At 41.1% G+C, this 25,759-nt stretch overlaps 1 protein-coding gene across 2 annotated transcripts in view; it reads left to right on the forward strand.

Moving 5' to 3' along the window:
• THSD7B (thrombospondin type 1 domain containing 7B) overlaps nucleotides 1-25,759 on the forward strand; it is a 298,626-nt gene that overhangs the window by 110,679 nt on the left and 162,188 nt on the right. For both annotated transcript variants that reach the window (XM_030952035.1, XM_030952034.1), the window contains exons 5-8: nucleotides 4,232-4,486; nucleotides 10,687-10,856; nucleotides 22,140-22,295; nucleotides 23,887-24,084. In XM_030952035.1, coding sequence (XP_030807895.1) covers nucleotides 4,232-4,486; nucleotides 10,687-10,856; nucleotides 22,140-22,295; nucleotides 23,887-24,084 — 779 coding nt within the window. The remainder of the gene's footprint in view (nucleotides 1-4,231; nucleotides 4,487-10,686; nucleotides 10,857-22,139; nucleotides 22,296-23,886; nucleotides 24,085-25,759) is intronic.

The following is a 25,759-nucleotide window of genomic DNA, read 5'->3' on the forward strand; positions in this document are numbered from 1 at the left end:
GTTCTCAAACTGTGCTGGGAGGCAGCTGCCCCTGTAGCCCCAAGATCTCAGAGTCTGCCAAGGTAGAGCAAATGGAAGCCAGCATTTGTTTTTAATTAAAACAGAGGATCTGGTGCATTAAGTCCTGGAAACACCAAAACTTTGCCATCTTTACTGATGTTTGTTTGGATTGTAGGTCTCCCAGTTCCCTTTCCCTTAGGTCTGTTTTATGGCAGGCAAATATTCCCCATCTTCACCAACCTGGTGCAGAAGAGGCTGATGTTTCTTCTGCCAAAGAAGCCTCTGCTGCACGGATCGAATATATGGTATCCAGAACAGTCCTGTCAGCACTTGAAGACCCTAAAAATACATTAGGAATTCTCAGAAGTGTGCCTGTTAACACTGATTGCCAATTTCTAAGGGAAATAAGTGTTTTAATGCTATTAGAAACATGGCAAGACTGTCCATTATGAGATGTTAACATTATTGACCCAGTGCAAAGAGCAGGTAGTGTGAATTCCAGCAGCCTGTAGGGCTGGGTCTTTAATTACAGAATAGCAGACAGTGCTGAGGAAGAGAAAAAATGGAAATGGGTTGTTAACTTAGCTCACTTCAGGATTATCTTGCTCTAGAGCATGTGGGTTTGAAAACAAGTTCCCTGGTCAGGCATGAGACTTCCCAGGAGCCTTCCCGAGTTGCTGGGGGAGAGCCTGGCTGTGGATGTGGTACCCTGTCCTGCTGGTGCTGCCCCTGTGCCAGCAGCATGGCCATGGTGACACAACTTCTTAGTGTGCCCAGTTACTTTGCAGATGATGCTTTCAGTGTGAAAGGTTTAACAATAACTGCCTGTCTCATCCTGTAACGTAAGGAAATGCACTCACCTGTGCTTCTGAGTGCCTTGGTACAGCTGGGAAGGGAAGCAGGGGTGACTCCTGAGCTGTGCCCAACCTGATTTAGTGTGCACAGCTCCTGGGTGGCGTTGCTGCTTTTTCCAGCTGATGGACCTGTTCCCACTCATTCCCATGTGGTGGATGTGATGGCTCTGTGACTGCAGGGCACGTAGCAGAGGCACTGAGCTGTCGGAAAATGTGCTATTTTTGGTGAGTTGCTTTTTGTCCAGAGGAGGAAGGTGGTGTGGTTCAGCTCAGGGCTGCACAGTTCCTGTGTCTCGGGGGTGTGTGTGTGGCTGGAGATGGAGGAGATCAGTGGTGCTGCTCTGTGGTCAACAGCCTGAAGTGACACAGCCACGGGGATGTGGAGCTGCACAGTCAGGTGGTACCCTGGGCTGCTTTCCCTCCTCCTCTGCTGCTCTGCTCCAGGACTCTGGGAGTGTGAAACAGACGTGAGTAGGTTTCCTTCCTAGTGTTTTGTGTTTCTTTAATAAGTGGTTTATTGCCCTTCAGCACACAAGAGGCTCAGAGGGCACTGTGCCACTTGAGCGAGCTGTGCTCTGTGCTGCTGCTGGCTGCTCACTAATGGATCCATCCTACGCCAGACACCGCAGCGTGGGCTGGGAAACAATTCCTGGGGTTTTACAGTGTCAATCCAAGCATGTAACACACAAAAAAGCATCACTTGTGTAAGTACTCTACTGTGTCACTGTTACCGGATCGACCCCCAAGCAGGAGATCTAACCTGAGACATGAATATGTCAAAAATCAGTTTAAAACCAGGGCTGATAGGGTACCTCCTGTCCCCAAGACCTCGTTCCTGTCCCTGCTGGTTTGGACACAGCCACAGCAGCACAAATCTGTGTCTGGTTTGCAGCCTCAGACCAGCGAGTGTCTCGCAGTCTGGGCTTTATCTGTATTAGATCGTCCTGAATACATCTGCGACATAAAAGGCTGCGTCTGAATTTCATGCAAAAGAGTGTTTTTACATTTGTCTCTGTGTTGCTCAGTGTCACAATTAATTTGACTTGGAGGCTCTGAGTGAGTAGGTACAAGTTAATTAATTTTCTTTCTGTTCAGCAGTTGCTTGTAATTCTCCCTCAAAAGCCTACTTGAGCAGGGTGGAAATTGCCAGCTCCATGTCTCATTCACCTTGAGGTCAACAAAGTTAGCATCTTGCCTTTTATAGCAGGAGCATTGGGGGAGATTTTCAGGGAAAGGAACAGCTATTCAGCCTCTGGCAAAGGCTTTTTCCAGTGCAGGGGTGATTTCTGGGCAGGGATGACTTTTCCAGCCAGAGGGTTGGCGCAGGTTTGGAGAATCCATTAGGGGAGGTATTGGAGGCATTGTCTGGCTGAGAACTGGGACTGGCAAAGATCATTTGAACCAAGACTCCAATCCAGATTTTTAAAGGCTACATTTTAGTTGGTGTTTCAATAAAGATCAGACAGTTTTAAAATCTCTTTGGCAGTGGTGCAACCCCAAAAGTGGATTTTGCTATTCACACTATATCTGAATGGGGCCTTTTGATTGCTTTGAGAAGTAAGATCAGTTACCTTCCCTCGCCCCACCATTCTATGTTCTTAGATAAACTTCAGTTTTCTGGTACCATCAGTTGGGACAGTGTCTTTTATGTGCTACTGTTTTATCTACTGAAAATCAGGAATTATTCTTCCTTGTTAATGTTTTAGCATGGGTGGCTCCGCTTTTGAAAAAATATTAAAAGGGAAATAAAGTTACCATTCATATGACTGCACCTAACTTAATGTTCCAAAAAATCATTCAAAACCCCTGTGTTAGTAAGTACCTATATAATAATTATTACTTTCCAGAACCTTGTTTTGATAGAACTGACGTTTTGTACCAGAGATAGCTTTGTAATCAGTTCAATTTGACTTGTAGTAGAGAAATGAGACATGTTTTTCAATTGTAAGCAAGAATAGTTTCATTTTGAAGGGGTTACATCACAGGCTGTTTGTACTTGTTGAAGTTGTTTAAATAAGCCTCAGTAAATTCATTCTGGTGGCACCTGTGAGATTACTGAGTTTTATTCTGGGTGAAGAAATCAAGACAAAAAGTTGTTATAGTTTTTTTTTGTTTACTTTGAAGTTCAAATAGAAGCCACTATATGCTCTATTTTGCTGTTGATTGAGGGTCTAATCAAAATTGATGTGTTTCAATGGGAATATTCCTGTTGACCTATGTGAAAAGGGGACCAATTTCTAGACTGGAGAAGGGAGTGAGTGCCCTTTATCTTCTCTGCTCTCCCCATGAGGCTGCCCAGCAATCCTGACATGATTGCCCCGGTCTGTTTGCTTTAGAGGGAGATAGTTTGGCCAAACTGTGCTGTAAGGAATAGCAGGAGAGGTAATGGCTGCTTCCCTGGCAGCAGCTCTGGATTTCACACCTTTTAAGTGTACCTGTGTTTGCTCCTTACAGCTGGCAAAAGCTTTGACCACAAGCAGCTGGAGGCTGGAGAAGAAAAATTAAAGTTCACACTGAGTTCATGAAGTGTGGTCTTAATTTCTGAGGCCAGTTTGCGCGGTCCATATAACACTATACAGAAGTCAGAATGTGTTGTAGCTTTGGGACTCTTCAAAATGTTATTCTGGGACTTTGTATCTTTGTACCAAATCTCATCAGTTGGTTGCCCTTAGAATTTGGTTTCCCATTGTGTTTGGCCTAGGGTATCATTGATGTGTTACAGAATGAATGACATCATGTCCTGATGTCAGCAGGAGTAATTGAGTCCCAAAATCCAGCCCCACTTGCAGCATTCCTGAGTCTCTGGTTGTTTGACAGGTTGGAAAACTCTCTGACATTGTTTGACAGCACATGTTTGATAACAGCCTCATGGAACTGAGACCTTTCTTATTAGTGTGGGATTAATTATTTTGTGAAAGAGCAGAGTTGCTCAGCAGGATGTGTGGATAGATGGATGGATGGTTGGATGGATGGGTGGATGGATGGGTGGATGGATGGATGGATGGAGAACATCTGGTCCTGTGTGTGAGATGTTGGAATGGTTACCTGTGCCAGTATTTCTCTTGGGCTTGGATTTTGTTTTCCATCCAGGACGAACTGTGGAATTCTGGCTACACAGGAGCAAATATAATGCTTTGTGCATCTGTTGATACATGAGATACAATATTTACAAAGTACTCAGCATGCAAGTTTGCACCCAGAGCTCATTGGAAATGTGTTATGTGCCCTGCATTCGAACTTCTCTTATTCCCGTCGCACTGGTGTTGGTGTAGATGTTCTGACTGAATGACCATGGATTTCTTCTTGGGGAATTTGGCTTGAAAAAGAGGCTCATTAAGCAAGACCTCCTCAGCTGTTGTACTGTGTTCTTACCGCAGCCTCTGCCTGCAAGACCCTGTGAGCCCCGTGACCTCCAGGTCCTGTGTCATCCCCAAGGACTGCGCCACGTCTGAGTGGTCCCCGTGGAGCCGCTGCTGGCGCAGCTGCGGCTGGGGCGGCGTGGCCGCGGGGCTGCGCAGCCGGCGCCGCCGCGTGCGGAGCGTGCCCGTGGGCACCGGCAGGCCCTGCCCGGAGCTGGAGGAGAGGGAAGCCTGCAGTGGAGGAGGGAAGGCACCGCTGCAGCCCTGCCCCAGGTATGGCCAGAGATGCTTCTCCCGCGCGATGAGGCAGCCAACCAGAACACCTAAACGCCGGCATTTACCTCCTCTTTTACACACTCACCAGCTCACTCCCACTACTAATTGCCATCCTCCACCTGCACAACCAAATCGGTACACTGTACTTCCCAGTACTCAAACTTTCACACCCTACATTAAACTCTCTTGGTTTTGGAGGTAAAAAAGCCCCTGCATTTCCTCCCTGCTGGGTTTGTGCATGGAGAGGGGTGCAAGTGGTGCTTTCTCCGTGTTGGAGAGATCATCGATTTGGTCATTGTTAGCTGTGATTATTGGTCTAATACTCTTTTAATTATTGCTATTTTCATTATTCCCATTACAATAATTACAGTTATATGTAGAAATAAATTTGAATTGCACCCACTACATTTCATATGTAGTTCACATTTATCATATTTTAAAAACTGAGAGCAGTCGCTCTTGTTCTCTAAATGGCTTTTGTCCTGATTGCTGTTTCAGAGAATTTCATCAGCTGTGCAGAGACTGGGCAGGTCTCCATGGCTGAGATTTTATTGGCTTTGAAATTTTAATTTTTACATAAGATTTAATTATTTGTCTTCATCTCCCCGTAAAAAAATCCCAGTCTTGCTTGAGGAAGATGGGAACTGCTCAGAGGTAATAGCTTCCCTCTCTGTGCTTCTTGAAATGGGAAACTTTGCAGTCCCTGAGAGCTTGCTTGGTTGGTGTGATGGAGAAGATCTCACCTTTCTGGTCTGCAAGCCCATGCCATTATGCTTGACCAGGCTAACAGAGGAGCTCGATAGTGTGCTTTGCAAGGAAAATAAAATATTGCTTGATTTTTCGTGAGACATGTTCTGAGATTGACTGTAAAATGCTTTGGGATTGATAGAAATTTATATGCATGCAGAAAAATCTCCCTGTCTGTGAATGAGTGTGTTTAATAGGAGAGCTGTTCAGTGCTCAAGTCATGAGTTTCTGGGGCTTTTGCCAGATACTGCCAAAACCTTCTATAAAGCCTTTGCAAGATACATTTCTTAGGAAGGCATCACCTGTAAAAGTGTCTCTGTATCACTGGGCTCATTCAAAATCAGATGCTGATCATTTTTATGCACCCTGCTAGCAGAAGAGAGAAAGTATAAAAAAATATTCTGTTGCTTGATTACATTCTAAGGAAAGGCTCTTACAGAGTGATTTTTGCTCCTGCCCAAGTGCACATCAATTTCAAAGACAATAGATTAACACATTGTCTTGCTGATTTTGTACAGGAGCGTGGGTGCAGGTGATACCTGATGGGGGGAGACTGGCTGGAAGTTAATCAGGGAGTGAGCAGACGTGGGTCTGTCCCTGGTTTCTCACTTCCCCTTTTTGACATTGCACTGTACTGAAGGGCAAACGGTTGTGTAGAGCCAGGAGAGCACAAAAGGTGAGAACCTGCAAACCACTGATAATTTGTGTAGGTGCCTCTCTCTCTGTAGAAGGAAAATCTGTTATTCTTTCAGTGCATTGCTGCTAGGCCCAGGTTTTCATGAGCCTGTGAGCTCTGAAACCTTCCCCATCCCATTATGCCTCCCTACCTTGAGGCAACACCTCGGGGGCAGTACCTGCATGAGTGAGGATGAACTCTAATGTGCTAGCTCAGAAAAATAACATTAAACTTGGAGGTTAATAGAGCCACTTAGCTGGAAATATTAAAAAATACAACTCTGGTATTTAGTTAATAGTTATTTCTAGAGATGTAATATCTCAAAATGCAGGTGGTAGGCTATGACCTTCTCACACTGTGCAGAAGAATTTTACAGCAGTGCCTGGTTACTAGACTTTGATTGATTCACTCAGTATAAAGAAACAAGTGAGACTGAAAATCCATAATATTGCAGTATGTGCTGTGTGTCTACTGAATGTAAGGCTGTGGGGACCAGGATTTTGTATTAATGAACAGAAGTAAGAAAAATGTATATTATTTAGGTTTCAGTATCTGGTAAAGCTTGCTATTGGTCCATATTTCAGTTTGCAGCCTGGTGATTTGGTGTTGGTCCTTGGGAATTGGTGACTGAGCTACTGGAAATAGCTCAGATTGGAAATCAGTAGCTTTCCAGACATAGAGAGATGTAGTGTTAATCCTTGTGAAATAACACAAGGAACTTTAGATGCTCCTATTCTTCTTATTTGACCACATTCTATTTGTAGGGTAATACCTAGGAAAATTATGTTTTTTTCCCCCTTAAATATATGCCATTCCATCTGTAGTTTGCTGAGACTTGCCAAACAATGATCTTTTCTTTCTACCCCTTAAATGAAGATGATGAATTTAAGGAGCTTCAGTAGCAGAAATAAAAGAGGCTCTCCTTCATTTGTCTGGTCTCAACACAATCCACTCCTTTTTTTCTGTTCGCCTAATCAGATTAGGTTTTAAATCCTTTAAGGTGAGACTGCTGTTTACTTTCCAAGTTCCTAGAAAACATCTCTTTTTTTTTAGGTTGATTTGTAAACAAGTAGTCTTTCCTTTAGTTTTAGGGCAAGAATTTTCTGCAGCATGCTTCAGCCACAGCAAAGAAAATGGGCTAGGACATAGACCAGAACAAGTTGCTGAGCAGAAGGAATGGGATTAGGAAGAAATTAGTATTATATTTAGAAGAATATTAGGAAGAAATTCTTCATTGTGAGGGTGGTAAGTCACTGGCATAGGGTTCCCAGCAAAGTTGTGGCTGCTCCAAGCCTGGAAGTGTCCCAAGGCCAGGTTGGACGGGGCTTGGAGCCACCTGGGATACTGAAAGATGTTTGTGCCCTTGGCAGGGGGTTGGAATGAGATTATCTTCGAGGTCCCTTCTAGCCCAAACCAATCTGTGATTTTTATGATTTTCTAGAGGCTGTTTTTTAATGCAGGGGCAGAGAGCACCCCTGACTGCATGAAGGTACATAATGTGGGCTTCATCCACTGACATAAAAAAGCAGCAGCTTAAGAGGTTGCAGAGTTGTACTCCTCAGAGAGAGGTGGGTGAAGTTATATTCCAGTCTCCTAAAAGGATCCAGAGATGACAAAAATACTTTAAGCCTCAGAACTGCTCAGTTAAATATAACCTCTATGCCCATGGCAAAGCTACAAGTTAAAGGTCCCATCAGAGGTAGGTGGCACAGGTGTAAATTTGCTGTTAAATGGGAAGGGCTTTTAATTTTATGGTTGAAGTTTACAATAACATCTATAATCAATAGTCTAAATGCAAGAAAATAAAACACTTTAACTGCATATAAGACTCCAGAGCTTTGTGCTTTGTTTTACCTTTGGTTATTTGTTCTGAAAGGATTAAGTGCTTAAAAAGCTTAAACACATAGGAGGTGATTCTACTTTCTTTTATTGTGATATAAATTTGGGATAGTTCAATTAAAGTGAATGGGTATATACAGATATAAAACTTGTGTAAACACTAAGAGCATAAGTCCTATAGACTAAAGAGACCAAGAGGTTGCTGTAAATCGGAAAGATATTGAGCCCTTGTTTGTTTCATGACTGTCACCAAGTCATGAGTTTTAAAACAATGTATTATATCTTTTTTATCCTTGATCTGTTGCTTTCATGTTCGCTGGGAATAGATAGACTTTCCAGAATTATGGTTATGTCTTCATATCATTCATTTTGGTTGTGGTTGCTATGTTACGAGACAGGGATATAGCAGAAACTCTCTTTGCTTTGTTGGAAATTCAAAGCTTTTCAGAAGTTAAATGATGGAAAATGGGAATGTTTTAAGACTCGATTTTTGAAAAAAGGCTTATTGCTGAGATACAGGTGTGATGGTATTACTTTGTAAATGAGGTGTATTATGCCCAAATTAAAGATAAGGCATTAGTGTGAAGTAGTAAAGACTGGAGAGGAAGTGCAGTGAACTGTGCTAGAAGGCTCTGGAGTTATACTTGGGCAGTGCCTTTCAGCTCTTTGACCTCCTGTTGGGCTTGTTAGTGGCTATGGAAATGTGTCCCTCTTTATGCCTGGAGGTCAGGATTCCTTTTTGGAGCAGTGGACATGTGCAGGTAGGAGCAGATAGGGCTGAGGCTTGGAGCTGGTGCCAGCGGCGCTCTGAAGGGCTGTCCTTGCCCATGCTCACACAAGTTACTCTGAGAGAATATATAAAGGATTTTTTTTTCTTTTTAATTCAAGAGCTGATGAAGTTTAATTATCTCTCTGAGCTCAGATTTAGTTATTTTGCATAATTTTAATCACCGATGGCCTAATTTTCGTAGGTGTTAATTCCCACAGCTCACACTGAATAGGAGAAGCAGATGCTCACACCTCTGGAAATGAGTCTTTAGGATCTAGAGTTCACAGCTGACTTCCTAAATCAGATATTGATAATGAGTTTTACCTTAGTCCATTTGTGTTTTAAGAAATACTTCTTTAAAACAACTATGTCCATGGCTGTGGAAAGATGGGTGTGTTCTAAATTTAAGATTTTAATTTCAAAAGTAGACCTGAAAAGCACAGAGTTCTGAAGGGATGTGGAGGAGGAATCCCCTTCACCTGGTGTTTGCTGAAGAACACTTTTCATTGCCTTTATGGTTGCATTTAACACTGCAGGCCCAAGAAATGGGATTAGGAATTCCCAAAAGGAACTAGCGAGAAGAGGAATTCATGGCTGTGCTTTATATGTTGTGGGAGTTTGGTATTTGATACTTGTTGTGTGAAAAGTGTGCTCTTTATTATTTTCTTTGGGGGTAATGAACCCTGTGAGCGTATCCAGATTTGCACAAGATGCTGTGAGTTATTTAGGAGAGAATGACAGCTCACCTGAACAGTACCTGTAAAGGCAAGTAATTGGCAGTATTCACAAATATTTTTCGTGAATACATTACAAAATTTGGGGCTAAAAAAAAATCATTCACAAAAAAAATTCATTCACAAAGTAAGTTAAGAGAACATGTGTACTCCAACTAGTGTGTTTATTTTTCATATAGTTTTGAGATGCAGGTTTGCTTGCTATAGCTGTCAGGAGCAGATACTGTGGAGAATAAGCAGAATTATTATGTGGAAGGCTTTTTGTGCAGAGACACCCCACTGTGTTTGAGTTTACAGTGATCAGTCAGCAGTTAAGGAACATATGTAGTTTTAACAACTGTGGATCTGCTGTAAGAGGAGAGAGTATTTGTCTTGAGAATAAAGGAAGGAAATTATTTTACATAGTTTACATTACACAAAACCCAAAGATTCTGTGGTAAAAATAAACTAGGAAATTTAGAGGAGTGGAAGCATAAAACAGCACAAGTGTGAACAGATTGGTTATAAAAACAGTATTGCCTGAGATTTGTGTTTGGGAAGCTTGAGACTTTGGGCTCTTATTTATTTACTCCCCTCAGACTGTGACCTGTGAATCAAAGTGAACTCTGCCTGTGGAAACAGTTGTGTTAGAAGTATGCTCTACATTTTCAGTCATGATGGGGAAATAAATTCTGCTTTCCATGGATAGACAGCACTGTTTTCCCTGTGGTTTTAATAAGTTCTTCCTGGCACTTAAGCTGGTACACACCAACAACTGTTGTCTGAACAGCATTCACCTACCTGTGTCCCAAAATATTGTAATTCCTTGAGAACCTTTCATGCTCTTTAGGGGTAAGTGTAACATAGAATGAAAGTATTTTTTGTCTTGAGCTTGCTGTGTTTCACAACTTGTGGAAAATGGAATTAACTGAGATGCTTTAGCCAATCCCTTGAAGGAACTGGCAGGACCTTGGGCACTTAGAAAGGATGCCCTCTGTGGGAAAGCTGCAAGTGCTTGGAGCTCCATTGACAAATGCAGGATTTCAGCTGTTAGGGGCATTTCAGAGCGAGGTGTTCAGCTCTTGGCAGAGAGGGGTGGTTTAGTGCTTTGAGACACATGTTTGAAAACTACTGTTCACACTTAATCAAACCTCTTAATCTTCACTCATTTTTTACACTGTGCTCAAAGGTGCTGTCAGAATGATTTAGTGCTTCAGAACGCTTTGGAGATTGGTGCTCTGTCAAAAATTTTACACAAGTGCTTCAGACAAATAGCACATACTTAACCTATGTAAATTTAACACTCAAAATGTTTCCAAACATTCCTTGTTTTGGGTAGGAAGGTGCTGCTATAAAGATTAAACCAATTGTATTTTGCCATCTAATAAAGTACCTCTCCCTTTGTGTAGTCTTTCAAAAACTAATTTTACCTGTTCTCTTCCTTTTTCCAAAGGTTTGCCTGGAGGACTTCTGAATGGAAAGCTTGCCAAGTGTCTCTGCTCCTTGACCAGCAGGACCCTCACCACCAGAAGCAGGCAGGGCTCTGTGGAGGTGGGATCCAAACCCGGGTGGTGTACTGTGCCCAGATCGTCGTGGAGCTGGGGACACACCGGCCCAAGGAGGGTGCGTGTGCAGGGTCGCTCTGAAACGCTGGCCTGAGTGCATCTGAGTGGGAGAAACAGGAAGAAAAAAGTAGATAACATGGAGTTATTGGTAGCCTTTGGCTTGCTGCTGCCTTCCTTTTGTCCGTGCTCACACAGGGAGGTGCTGCTGAGCACCAGAGGGAGCCCTGAGGAGCTGCCAGGACTCACAGCCTCCTGGGATGAATTGCTGCCAGTTCTGTTGTTCGCTTCATTGGGAGAGTTACAAAGGATGAAGGAACTAAATTATGCTTGGAGTTGACTTTTCTTCCTCTGTCATATATCAGGAAACCCAGCCCCTTGGTAGCTGAATGCACTTATCTGTAGAGTAGTCTTAGTTTAGAATATAAAACAGGTTGTCACACACCATTCGGTATGGCTTTAGCCTCTGCTTCAGGTTGATACACAATCTTTCTTGTGATTTGAAGGGGAAAGCAAAAATAATATTGTCACAACTTTTGAGCAGACAGACGGGTTTTGGACTCTGGAAGTGAGTTATATTTCCTTTAGAAGAATAATAAGTAGTTACAGATTCACAATGAATAATTCATCATAGGCTGTTTTATTTACTCAATGTGGTGCTCTTGCAGAATGTGTTTTTGAGCAGAGATGTAAGATAATAACAACACAATATTGTATCTTAGATTTTTTTACTTACAGAGGGGAAGCAAGAGTTTCCTGGGTGCCCAGTGTGTGTCCCAGCATCCCTCACAGACTCTGAGGTTACAGAAAACCAGACCTGTTTTAATCTTTATTCAGTCCATGCACAGTGGCTGATTCACCTCTCCCAGACATCTGGCTCTCCTGTGCTCTCCCAGCACAACCCCTCTCTCTTGTTCCACACAAGTGTGGACTTTCAGAGTTAGCAAAATGCTGTTGTTAAAAGATGTGTGGCATTTATTGACTTTCTTCATCCTTCTGAGCACTCCTGTGTTCCTTGCAGCCACTGCGAGGGAGGTTGGTGAGCAGAGAGCTTGAACTGACTTCATTCACACTTTATTCTTTGTCAGAATTGTGAATTTCTCAGCAAGACTAGAGGAGTGCCTCTGAATTCCTTGAGCATTTACATATCTCATGACCAGAGTGTGCTGCATATCCAGTGTGTGACCCACCTGCAGATTTTTCCCTTGCTCAGAGTTCAGTTCAGCTTAAAAGTTGCAAGCCCCCTCCTCAACTGAAAAACCCCACAAACCCTGGGATACCTCTTCCTTGTATTTATGCTTCTAATCTTTAAAAAAAACCCATTCATATAGTCAGCTGGAAAGCCCCAGCTGTGCAGAGCAATTGTACTAGTTAGAAACTATTACTGTAATTTCAAAGCAGTAGTGCAGATGTACAGTAGTGCTTGGAAAGTGAAAATTCCATCTACTGTCAGCACAGTGACATGCAAATGGAACAGGGAAAGCCTTCCCTGTTATCTCTCCTCATCCAGTAATATTCAGTGAGTCTCATTTACTAGCTGACTAATTTTTGTTCTCTGAATAAATAAGGAATTACATATTTGTTTGCTTTTTTCTTTTGGCAATCAGAACTGGCAGAATACTTTTATTTATCACTATCTCATCTTTTACTGTACCAATTTTTCAGTGATGAGAAGATGAAGAAGTTAATTCTCTATGTATAAGCAAATATAGTATCTAATTGCTGCCATCAAAAGCACAGTAATTTTTCTTTCTTCACCTCTTGAGTATCCTTAAAGGGATCATTCAGGAGTCAAACAAGCAAGTCTAATGGAACATTACCATCCATCACAGTTGTTATTCTTCTGGTTGCTTCCAAAGAGAATTTGGACCTGGGCCCAATGACATATGTGAAAGAAGATTTTGTCCCGTGGTCTCTCCAGCAGCATTCTGGGATAAAATATGTTGAATCCTAGTTGGAGACAGGTACCATCTGTGATGTGTTTATACATACTGCTCAAAGCTCTTTTATCCCCCAAGGATGTCTCTCCCATTTTTTATTTGTCTAGTCTTCCCATCTCTTTCTTCTTTTATTAAAATGTGTGTTTGGAAAGGGAGCACCTGTTTCCTTGAGCCCCTATATATCAGCTGTTCAGAAGGTTAAGTCTACTGAAATTTTTCTGTATTTTGATTATAAGGTTCCAACTTGAAGATACTGAGAATGGAAAACTCTCACTCAGGTATTACTTTAAGAAATGCATTGATGAGATTTCATATTTTTTTTCCCCAAGAGGTGACCTGACTAAGAAATCCCTGTCTTGTTCCAAGTGAAGTTATATGTTTTCTAAGCCTTGAGGAGGATGTTCAAACTATTAATATGAGTATTTGGAAGGAAAAGATATTGCAGTCTTTGAAGTGCTTGGTAATGTTCCTGCATTCTGAGGTTGTTACAGCTAAATTTACATTGGTAAATGTGTAAAGTGCTGTGCAGTTCAGAGGTCTGTGAATGTAGGTAACCCTAAGTGAAGGGACTGTGCTGGTTTTAATGCTGACTGTTCTGTCCAAGGAGTCCACACCCCTCCTCACCTGGGAGGCTTTTGTTAATTTAGGCTGAACTTTAACATGATTACCTTTCTACAGATCCTGCTGGTTTTAAGTATCTCACTGAATTTTAACATGTTTGAATTTATAATGCTTAATTTTCACAAAGAGGTTGTAATCTAGTAATTCCAGAGATAGAAGTGGTAAATCTGCATGTTTGAAATGATGTTGTTTTGAAGAGGAGACACATTTTGCACAAAAAGTAACACAGACTATGCAAGTGAGCTGCTTGTGGTACAGCCCTTTCTGCCCTTCAGCTCTGGATACTCCTTGATCCTTGTACCTGGAGTTTCTGGAACAAACTGTAGGAATGGTGGTGACCACCCTTCTTTGTACCTCTTTTTTAAAGTAAGTCTGTTCACTCATATGAAAACTCTTAAGCAAAGTAGAAATGCACATCATTAATTTATTTTCAAAGCCAGACGCTGTTACCATAGGACAGAAATGCTTTCTTCTCCTCTGTAAGTGGGCTTACAAAAAGAGATAAGATTTTGGGGATTTTATGAAATTTTATCTGAAATGTATTGTTCCATAATAAATTTTAATTGATCTGGGTGAATATTACTAACTAGCAATCCCCAGTGTGCCAACAAAAAAGACATCTGGTAGGGAGGAATATTATGCAACAATCTGTTTATGAAACTTCTCCTTGTTTGGCAGTACAGCTCTTCTCTCAATAAATTACTCCAGTGATATGGGAATGAAAATTTCTCTTGGAATCTGGGACTGGTGTCTGTATTTATGTTCAAACAGTTAATAAACATATGTAGTTTCTAGATTTAATTTTCTACCTCAGGATTTCTTTACCTTCTTTTCTGAAGACAAGGGAGTATCCTTATGTTTTCTAATTAATCTTGTTTTTTGGCTTTATCTCAAAAACTGTATCTCTTTCTCAGTAGTCTGAGAGATGGCAGTCTATAAAATACTCCAGAAGTATTTCTTCTCTTCTCTGAACTACTTACCTGCTGTCTCTAGTGGCTGGGATTGCTGCTCTTTCCATATTTTCTGTAGCTTTCTAACTAGGGTTCTGTCTGCCCTGTCATTCTTTCATAAAATTTGTGCCTTATATGTCTTGACATTTTTCCTTTTTTACTTGTTTGAATGAGATCCAATTCACATCTTGCTTTCAGAATTTTCTTAGAGTGTTTTTGGAGCCTGTCTGCTTAAGTTTTAATTATAGGACTGAAAAGACCTTTGTGAAATAATGCTTCACTTCCTTGAATCCTCTTTATTGTTTACTCTGCATAGTAAATTTGGCTAATAAAATGTATCTCTTATTACCTGCTCAGCAGAAATCATTGCAGGTTCCTATCTTCTTAATCTTTGTTATTACATCTGAAAATCCACATAAAATTCTCATGCCTGTATAAGGTTCTAAAGTTTTGTTTACATTTTTTTGCTTAATGAGTTTCTCTATCATATTTGTCTCCATATATTTATTTTTATTTGAGTTTTAATTTCAATAGCAGGTATGTGACACAGTTGTGTCTTCATTGTTTTTGGATAGTTTTTAGTGTTACCCTTCAAGGCTATTTTGTGCAGAAATCTCTATTATTCTTATAGTCCTCTTTCCTTTGAGAGACATTCAACCCTCACCTGTTAGTAGACATAATACCTTGCCTTACTCCCCTGCAGTTCCCCAGCCTATACTAATTTTTGCTTTATTTTTAGGATACAATTCCACCTGGTTCATTTTACATCAGATTGGTTTTCTATAAACTTGTGTGTCGCCAGCTGTAGCAGCAAAACCTCCTTTAGTCTGTTTACAGCTGAGGACTTGGAAAATCCTCAAGTACCTGTTCAGGTCTAATGGTTACTCTCTGATCCATCCCTCTGTGTATTCCCTTATGTAGTTTTGTCTTACAAGCCCCTTTACTGACAGAATCACAAAATGGTCTGAAGCTGAAACTGGTCCCCTGCACTTTCATCTAAGTCCTACTTCTACGAGTCTCAAAATGATTATTTTATGGCCTTTATACATTCTTGTTTTCCTCAAAATATTGAACTTTCTCCCTGCTGCTGATAGGCAAAAATGCCTATTCCTTTCTTATCTGATGAGTGTTTTTTTCAGACTCTTCTTGATTCCCACATGGGAAATATTTTGGCATTGTGTTTTGTTTTTCAGATATTGGTGCCTCTTTGGACTTGCACAGAGATTAATTTGAGGAGTCCTTTCGTGGATATGTTACTCTCTATTTATTCTCATCCCTTTCTTTCTGCCCTGTTTTCTTTTTTAGCTCCAAAATGTGCTGTTTTACTTCCTTTGCTCTGTTTCCTAACGAGGGTGCCACAATTTTTTCCCTGCAAGTTCTTTGTTCTGCTCTGAATCATGACCTTCCAATCTGTGTCTCCAGGGGGATTAGTGTTTCAGACTGGTGCATGTGGCATCTGTTCAGTAAACCCTGGTTTTGGGAAGAGGACAGTGCCAGTGGAAAGGCCAGTTTGAATGTGCCACCATCCCTTTGGGTGCCAGGGATCTTGTGGAGCATCAGGTCCAACTCTTCAGGAACTGAAGTTGGTTGTGCAGGTTGGTGTTGTTCATGGCTTTTGCCATCCTGCATACTGGATGTGCATCCAGCATATAAAGACTGTGTTGATGAAGACAAGCTCCCTGTAGGAGTTTAGGAGTTGATGCAGGTTATGTCCTGTTGGAGTGAGCCCTGTGTGGAGTGTGAGCCCTATATTAAATGCACACTTCATTTTTTTTTTTGTAAATTTATGCTGGTGAAACTGCAGGAATGAGAAGATTAATTTACTCTACGGAAATTAGAATTTTAGGACTTTGATGTTTAAATCCTGTTTTCCTTGTCTGGTTTATGAAATTGAAAAGGAATAGGTTAGAATATATTAGTAATGAGAAAACTTGACTAGGACTGTAGGAGGGAGAGAAATAATGGTCAGCAGTGGTGTGAAAAAAGCTTTGTTGAGCTGCTCCTGGTACAGCAACAGGAGCATCCAGCCTGGAGCTTAGCTGACCTGAATCAGCTAGAAGTCAGATTCTCAGGTGGAACCTCTCCCCCCCCCAAGGATCCCTCTCATCCCAAACTAGTTATTTATCACTGGGATGGCTGTATTGGCTTGAAAAGATGAGAAATACACCTCTGAAGTGTGAAATATATTCAGGGAAGTCTGTATCAGATTTATATTGCTGGGATGCCAAGTTATTGATCTGTAAGCTCACCAAATGCTGAGCAGATTTATGAGATACAACTCACATAATGGAAAAATAAATATGTAACAGCTGGCTTCTTCAGGGGAAACCCTGTAGAAGCAGGAGAGGAAATGATTTTATTCAGATTGTTGTAGTGCTTGACAGTGGTATTTAAATGTGCATTTCAAAAATTTGAGTTTGAATCCATTAAGAAAAAAACCCAACATTCTCCCTAATGTCTTTCAGAGGTGTAATACTTTTAATTCTTTCATATCTTAAAATTAATTAAACTAAAATGCAGTGAGTAATGTTTAAAAAAACTTTGACAGTAAAAAAGTGAGCCTTTTAAGAGGTGCCTTATAAAAAATAGGTCTTTTTTTTGTCAATAAGCTATTTGCTATGACCCTGAATAGTTACCACTTTATAGATGCCTGAATTTGTTTAGCTGGCTGTGGTATGCAGCAAATAATGTGTTGCCCAGTGAGTTCACGTGAGATTCTAGGTTTTAGTCCAGGCTTTTATATTTGAAAGCTAACATTTTAATTGCATCTGTGTTTTTATAATTATTTCTTGCCACTGGAACTGGATTTATTCCCTCCCAGACAGTGATGGTTTGTTCTGTGTAATTTTGTCCTGCTGCTGTTCTGAGGCTGGGGAGCTGCATTGTGTTCAGACAATAACAGGGAGCGAGATGAAAAATTAAAAGGATCTGCGTGCATGAGGCTACACCACAAACTGGGACACTGGGGAGAGAGAAGGAAGCCAGAGGTGTCTGGAGCAGGAGACAGTGGAGATAAATGCAGTTTGTGTGCCAAGGCCAGCCTGGCTGCTCCCAGCATCCGTGTCACCAGCTTAGCTTTGGGCCACCTGTGCCACATCCCGATGTCCCAGGCACATCCACAGAGGGGCTTTTGTTGTGCCAGTCACAGAAGAGGTTCGTCCTTCCTGTGGAATGAATGCTGAACACAGCAGTGGGCAGAGCTCACACTCTTACAAGGATTTCATGAAGTTTTCATGGATTTTCTTCCTGTTTCATAGGTTTTCTTCCCTGTTTTCTTTGTTTCTTCTCTTACCCTCTCTGGTGGTCTGCTCCAAAGATTTTCAGCATTTTCTGGATAACAGCCAAAAGGCTCAAATATCCTGCAGAATCCTTTTTTGCTTTCCATCATTGGCTTTGCTGCCATCCCAGCATCCCTGGTGCCTCTGCTGTTTTTCCTGGACACTCTTAATGAATTGTCACCTCTGATCTGTTCAGTCATGTGGCTGCTGGTGGGGAGCCCCGTGCTCACTCTGAATTTTTGCCAGATATGTAGAGTGTTGTTAATCTCCACAAGTTCTGCTGTAGCAAAACAATGCAGTATCCCAGCTGAGATCATAGTCCTGTTGAGCAGCAGAGGGAGGACACAGGGATACTTTTTGTCTGTGTCACTTTAATAAAATTGTGAGGATTTTTATTGTTCTGAAATGCATTAAGCCATTGTTGCTCTTGGCAATCCACTATTAACCCTCTTTCATGCTGTGATTAGCCTTCTATTCATACATTGTTCCTTGTCTATTAAATGGATTTTAATTGAAAATAGGCCTTCAACTTTGTGCTTAGTGGCTTCAAAACGAATTGATTTTTCCTCAAAGCATAAAGGAACCCTTTCCATCAGACATGGGGTGCATTAGGCCCTTAATGGAAGGGTGCAAGGGACTGGGGTTGGTGCCATTTCCAGGCGGGTCAGATGGCATTCACCACTTCTCCCTTGTGCAGTGTTCTGTTTTTGCTATAAAAATGTCTTTCAGGTTAGAGAAATTGCTTGCAAATGTTGTGCTGGGTTTACCCCTGTTGTGTTTTACACATGAAGGTGTTTTTATAACATAACTCGCTCCTTTGTGGTTTTCTCAAGTAATTTCCCTTTGTATTGATCCAAGTGTCTTTGGTTTATAAGTCCCAGCAAAGGCAGTAAGAGCTTTCACAAGGATATGCCATCCCTTTCTCATACCTGCCTTGTATCCTGGCAGTCTTCACTTTGGATTGGTTTTGCCATATGGTAAACATTTGGATTTATTGCCTTGAGAATTGAGTACTACCTAAAATATGTAAGAGGCAGACCCGATAATCTTTGTGTGTATTCCAGATATATTAGTGATATTTAGAAAAATCTCATTTTGGTTTTCATATGAAAAATACTTGGGTTTTCACTGTAAAAGGAAAAAGTAGTTAAAGTCCAGGAAAAAAGTGTTATTTACCTCCTGAGGAGTTGAAAAACCATATTTGACAGGACTCCCTGCAAACAAAATGCCATCCTATGCATTTCTGCCTCTTGTTTGGTCAGCATTGCTTTTAACATTGTGTGAGTATGTGTGCCTGCAAGGATCTGTCCACATGACTCTATTCAAAGATAATTTATTTATTGGCTTAAAATTGCATTATGGAAATAATCATATCAGAGCTGATTTCCTCTTCCTCCAAATCATTACCTCAGTAAAAATATATAGGGAAACAAGACACTTTAGAACCCAATTTATTATCTCCTGCTGGTAGCAATAACCTGAAAATAACAGCAAATAGTAAAATTCAAACTTGAGGCAAGACCCTGGTGCTGGGAACAGCTGCAGTTGCATTTATAAAGGATAGATTCAATATAACAGCTATAGAAATGTGCAATGTTTCAGAGGCTCCCAGATTAGTACTTGATTGCTTTTTCAAGTTTATTCTATAGATTGGGAAGAACATGGGATTTTAAAAGGTATGAACAAGTGTCATAAATAAGCTGCTACTTGAATCAGAGATGTTTCCTCCCCCTCCCACTCTGCTTTCCTGGCTTCTGCCTTTCACCTTCCTCCAAAAACGTGGCTAAGGTTGTTCCAAGGAAAATAATTACAGAAAAAGCACTTTTTCTGTATTAATGCAGGAAAATACCACTACAGAGTCAATTATTGAATGAAATCAGAAGGCTGGCCCATTCCTAAAGACATTCCTGGAAGCTCTGTTCATTTATCATAGGCATAATGTCAGGTTTTTTCCCTGAGTAGGACATGCCCAGCCAGGCTGCCTGTGCCATTTGGAGACTGCAGTGTGTGAGAATTTTGGCATTTAAAGAGTTCACAGAAAAAATTCCCCTTATCGTTCCTTTATAATTAAAAAAAAGATAAATTTGTTAGAGTATAAAAGAATGACAGGAGAAAATCACATCAAGCTTTGAAATAAACCAGATGGAAATCAGAGTTTTTAATCAAATGGCTGAAGAAGAATGAAATTCTGTTTTAAAGAGGACCCTGCTGGTTCATCCTGTCACTCTGAGTGGAAACTGTGTCTCTCTATACCTGCCAGGTGCTGGAAAAGGATGATATTGTGTATGCATTTATCATTACAGCTTGGGTTTTTTGTTCTGGTCTTATTCCTGAAGACTGACTGCAGGACTGCAGTCAGTGTAGAGTGAGGAGCACAAGCTGGCACAGACTTGGAATGTATTTGGATATTTGATCAGAATGGTATTTTCTGATTTACCTTTTATAGAATGCAAGGAACTATGTAAGGAAGTGAGCAAACAAGCAGCCTCATTCCAGTGCCAAATGGGAAACATTTCCTGGGAAAAGACCTCCCAGTGCTAGAATTAAATAGGGCATCAGCCCATGGGACAAAGAGGAGCAGGAGGGTGGTTGGCAGGGAGAGGAAGGCAGGAATTTCCATCAGAATGGGAAGAAGTCATCCGTGAATGTGGGATGGGTGGTAGGCCCTTTGACTTTTTGTGATCAATTTTCTTGATTTTTTTTTTTCCAAAATCAATTTAAAATCATGTTGGGCGCACTGGTTGGTTTTCAAAGAAGGAGAATCATCCGCTGTATCTAGGCTTCCACATTTAAATTGTTAAATTCAATATAGAAACAACCTAAAAATCAGTGAGGAGGGAAGAGCCATTCCTGGCAACAACACCTTGAGTTAGAGCAAAGCAGGACTGGACTTCATTCCTTGTGTTGACGATTTGTGCTCAGTTTTATTTCCTTTCATTTCTCCGAGTGAACTTCCAGAAAACTGATACAGTTTTGCAAAGCTTGATGCTGAGAGGCAGGTTAAGTCATGCATGAGACTTCTTGGTAAAATAAATACTCTTATCCTTAAAACTCTACTATTTATCTCATTCTGTCTGTCACTTCACTTGCAAGGTTTCTAGAAAAGGTCTCTTTATGTGAGCATTCAGGTGAATTGGATTTATGCCACCTTGTTCTAATCTTTAAATGAACATGTCAAAGGCCTTACAGGGTCTCAGAAAACATTCAGAAAATGGTCTTTTTTACCAATATATTATCTTTCAGCTTAGAATTAAATCACACTGTTGTTTAATCCTATTATTCTGATGAGTTGGAATCATAAGCGCTGATATTGGTCTGAATATCACTTCAGACTGATAGGTCTAAACTCAGCTTCAGAATGTGCAAATCAGAATTCAAGGTTGTGTACGTTAAATTCTTGTGTCTAAAAAAAAAAGTGTTTTTCTTCAAATGATTAATTTTAAAGAAAATGGTGTAATATCAGAAGAAGGAAAGATTACTCATATGTTGGGCATGTTTTTACAAATTCTTTTAAAATCAATTCCATGCATGGAAGCAAAGAAAAACAGACATGAAAAATAAAAATGAGGATAAAACAAACTCAGTAGCTATAAAAATTAATGAAGTCTTGGTAATGCCATGGCAAAGTAAACTCAAACAAGCCTTTGCCTTTTGAAAGACTGCTTTGATATTGATTTATCTAAAGAGACAGCCAAATTCAGCCCATAATGTAATTGAAATGCAATATCATATAATGACTCAGAGGACAGATTTAAGAGTTTTTCTTTCCCTTTCTTTTCCTTCCTCCCCCTGTCCCAAATAAAAAGGTGAGAGAAGTTAATTGAATCTAGAAATCTCTTATGATAAATGAAAATATAAAGAGAGTCAACTTTCCAAACCCATTGTCAGTATCAACTAAACTGGAGTTTGGCAGGGTTTGGGATTGGCTCATTGCTGGGAATAAAGAGGATTGGAGATCCATGGGTGCAGGCAGCTCAGGTAAATGTCTCTCCTCCCAGGCAGGAAAGCTGCTTCGTGCTTGTGTCTCTGTAGAATAATCTGAGAGCTCTGCTCAGTTTTATTGGAAGTAGATGAAAAAATTCCAAGGTCTGGGCACTGCATCCATAATCCAGAGCTGGCAGTGCCCTGAAGGGCATGGGAATGGGGAGAGTCCCCTGTGCTTGGGTTTTACTCACCTGCCTCTGCCTGGCTCCCAGTTGCACTGGGAGCTTTTTGGATTCCCTGCTTAGGTGTCTTTCACTTCAGCCCTGTCTGAAGAGGTCTCCCTGGCCATAAATGTGGGGATTAGATTCCTGTTTGTTACTGCAGCACTGCTGAAAATCAGCACTCAATCTAGTTTTAAAGCACCTGATTACCAGTCTCAGCTGGCTTGCTGAATAAGGGTGGTTTAGATAAAACTCTTAAGTGCCTTTCTGAGCACAGGATTAACTTTTTGCCCTGGGAGATAAGACCCTGAAAAATCACTGGATTTTGGTGCATTCTGGAAAACTAAGGCCACCAGGATAGAGTCACAGCCTTGATTTTCTTTTTTCCTTTTTTTTTTCCTTTCCCTTAGTTGCCAGACCAGTGGATGGGAAGCTTTGCCAGGGTCCTGCCCCTGCCAGCTCGCAGCTGTGTCACCTGCCGTGCCTGGCCGAGTGCGCGGTGTCCTCGTGGTCACCGTGGGGTCCCTGCCTGCCCGAGAGCTGCCAGCACCGCCACGGAGGGAGAGGTGAGCGGGGAGTGCAGCATTGCAGAAGGGCTGCAGAAGCAGAGCTATCACATTGGACATTGGGAGCCTAATGTGTTCTTAAAAAAAATTAATCTAACACAGAATGAAGCTCTTGGACGTGCATAGTGGAATCTGACCTTTTAAAGTTTTTTGCCATAATTCATGTGAGAAGAAAAAGTAAGATTTTTTTCAAGGTGATTCAGGTGCTTTTGTCCTGCACTGAACTTGTGCAGGATGGTCTCTTGGGCCAGCAGCTGCCAGGCTGCCCCTCTCTGATCCCCCTGGAAGTCCTACTGCATGCCTGGGTTCCAGGGCAGTGTATCAGGATGGAGGTGCATCCCACAGCCCTGAAATCTGGACTCAAGTGGAACCAAGAGGTTGTTCTCATTGTTGTGGGTTTGGTTTAAATTCCTGGAAGAAGGATGTGCAAATGTAATTCAACCTCCCCTAGATTTTAATTGAAAGCTATATGTGTTTGTTGGTGTGACACATTGAGATTCCTCACAGAGCCTTTCCTAAAGCTCTAAGTTGGAAAGATGGTTCTTGGAGTGCATGTCAGGGAATGGATGTTATTGTTTAGAAATTAAGCTCTTCTGAAAACTGCTTAAGTATGTGAAATGATTTCAACTGGTCAAAAATTTTCAAACAAAAAGCGAAATAATAAAAAATAATAATATTTGCAAAAGCATTTCATGTTTAAATTGTTTTGAGTAATTTCTTTTTGCTAATTTGATAACTGTGGAAGTTTGATCTGTTATATTCTCTGGAATGTTTTATTTTTAATTTTCTTTTCTGTTTCATGACCAAAGCATTTCCATGTGGCCTGTACTAATGCTGTATATTTGCCCCTGCTCCAAGACTGTCAGAGGAAAAACCCACATGTATTTTTTTCTGCCTTTTTCTTAGAATTCTGTGTCATTTACATAACAGAACCTGCTGAAAGATACTTGTGTATTAGTTCTGCATTGTATATAGCAACATGACTTTTGGTTTTATTCAGAAGGAGGTAGATTATGTAATCAATTCTATGATTATTTCTGTAACCTTTTTCTTCCACTTTACATTTGAATCTTCCAGTTTAATAGGATGTCATTTCAAAGAGGTCTGATATGTATTATGTATCAGAAAACCTTATGCCTTCATGAAACAGAATACTAATTTCTTAGTAAACTGTTCTGCTGTGTCTCAAAACAAATCCTTTCATTAGTGGATTCCCAGGCAGAATGTAGGTGCCATTTATGTCTTCAGTTCCTTAACTGTTTCTCTCTTTTTATCTTAATGCTGTTATAACATTAATGTATGCATTGCTGGTAAATTTCTATATCCTGACATGTGTATTTCTATCTAATGCTGATGAAAGGGAAAAAGAAATGTGAAAAATGTGAGTTGCTGGAATTCTTTGCACACTGTTAGATTTTGCATGCCTGGACACCTACAGTGCTGTCCCAACCAACCCAGTTTGTAAATATTGTTCACTTGTTTGTCTTTAAATCCCCCAGCTCCAGATGCCCTATATAGTCCTCTCGCTACTAAATTATTGCATACATATTTTTTTTCTGTTGTCCAGTTAATCCAGCTCTGGTTTTTCTAGGCTTTAGGATGAGGCAGAGGCAGGTGGTGGTGGATCCAGTGGGCACCCTGGCCGGCTGTCCTCATTTGGTGGAGTCCATTCCTTGTGAGGATGCACGATGTCACGAGTGGGAGGTGTCAGAGGGAGCCTGTGTGACCGACCGAGGGCACTGTGGGCCTGGACACCGTGTCCTGAAGGCTCTCTGCAAGAGCAGGAAAGGTGAGCTGGGCTCTGCTCTCAGAAACCCCGTGGTCTTTTGTGCCTCCTAAAATGACATTCTGTTCTGGAGCAATTGGTGCTTATGTACAATGGCTCCTTACTGAATTTTTTATGAAACTTTCAGATTTTTGAGTTGACTGTTTTGCTCCTTAAAGCCTGGGGCTGGTAGAACCAAGGATTTTGCCTGAAGCCTTCTGTTCCATTTTATCCTAAAGGGGATGGCTCACCAGTGCTGGTTCTGTGTTGTCATTTCTGGCCTTATTATCACAAAAGTGGGATATTTTTACTAAATCAGGGCTCTCACTGAGGTCAGCAGCTCCATGGTCATTTAGAATATCAATCCAGCTCCCAGAACTCTGGTTTTAGCCTGCGGTCTGAATAATTCTCTCATTGGGATAACACTGTTACAGTCACGAGCAGGGATGCTCGGTTGTGCTGCCAGAATTAATACAGGTCTAAGATGTAAATGAAATGATTGTACTGAGTAATCCTTCCCTTGGCAGCAGTTTGAGACATGCAGAGTGTTCAGTGTACGAGTTGCTAATAATGAATAAGTACATTTTTATGTGACGTTTACAAACAGCCAGCAAGATGTTATTTCTTGTGTGTGGTTTGAACCTCAGCCAAAAGTTTCATTTCTTGATAAGGTCACTGTTGTCAGATCTTTAGATTCAATTACATGAAGCACAACTTTGCAGTCCTTAGTCACAGCAAGACTGTGCTATCATCTCAAAAGTGGCAAAACTGTGCAACTTTAGAGCCTGATATTGTATCTGCAATGGAGAATTCCTCTTTTACAATTTCAGGGTGATAACAACTAATTAATTGGTAAGTGGTTAATATAGTGGGTTGTTTACGATCCTGGCACTAGAACCTGGCAGAAAGAAATAATGGCTGCTTTGTCTGAAAAGCACAGATTCCCTTGAAATGTATTTAAATCTGTGTGGTTTTCCTGTGAGTTTGTGAGAATAGGGGGAATAAAAGAAATCTTCAACTTTTACGAAATGATACAGCCAGAATGTCAAGGAGAGCAAAGAGCTCACTCTGAATTTTGCCTGAGTGGTCTCTGCTGATGTGTGATGAATCCTGTAGGTCCAGGCCAGCAGGATGAGTGCAGGTGGAGGCTGGCATTGCTGAGGAGCACCATGCACTTCCCACTGCTGAAGCTGTGCCAGCATCCACCTCTGTGCCCCAACTTGTGCTGGGGACAGAAAGTGTGTTCCATGACAGATGCTCACTGATCTCTGATCAAACTGTTCTCTGTGACTATGATCCTTCAGAAACCAGGCCTTTGAAGTGTCTCTTTTTCACTCAATTGTTCAACAAGGTATTGGAAGTCTCACAATAACCTTTTCATTTCGATTATTCTGTGCATGTTCTAGTTACAGAAAAAAAAATATGGTGGGACAGCCTTCCCACCCCGCCAGCCTGAGGCAAACATTGTTACTAGATGTGATCAGGGTCCACTTTAAACTGAGAAGGTTTCACCACGAAATGTGAAGGGAGGTTACCAGGCAGGTTAGGATCACTGCTTAATATTACTCTGAAGACTTTATGAAGTCCTGATTGAGTATGAGAGGTCTGGAAGAGTCCTTACTGTTGAAGTTGGAAAAAGAGTCAAATTGTTTCTTCTCTCAATTCACTAACGTAGTTGCTTTGTTCATAACCTTATTTA

Source organism: Camarhynchus parvulus, chromosome 7 (assembly GCF_901933205.1).
Source record: "Camarhynchus parvulus chromosome 7, STF_HiC, whole genome shotgun sequence".
Taxonomy (NCBI): domain Eukaryota; kingdom Metazoa; phylum Chordata; class Aves; order Passeriformes; family Thraupidae; genus Camarhynchus; species Camarhynchus parvulus.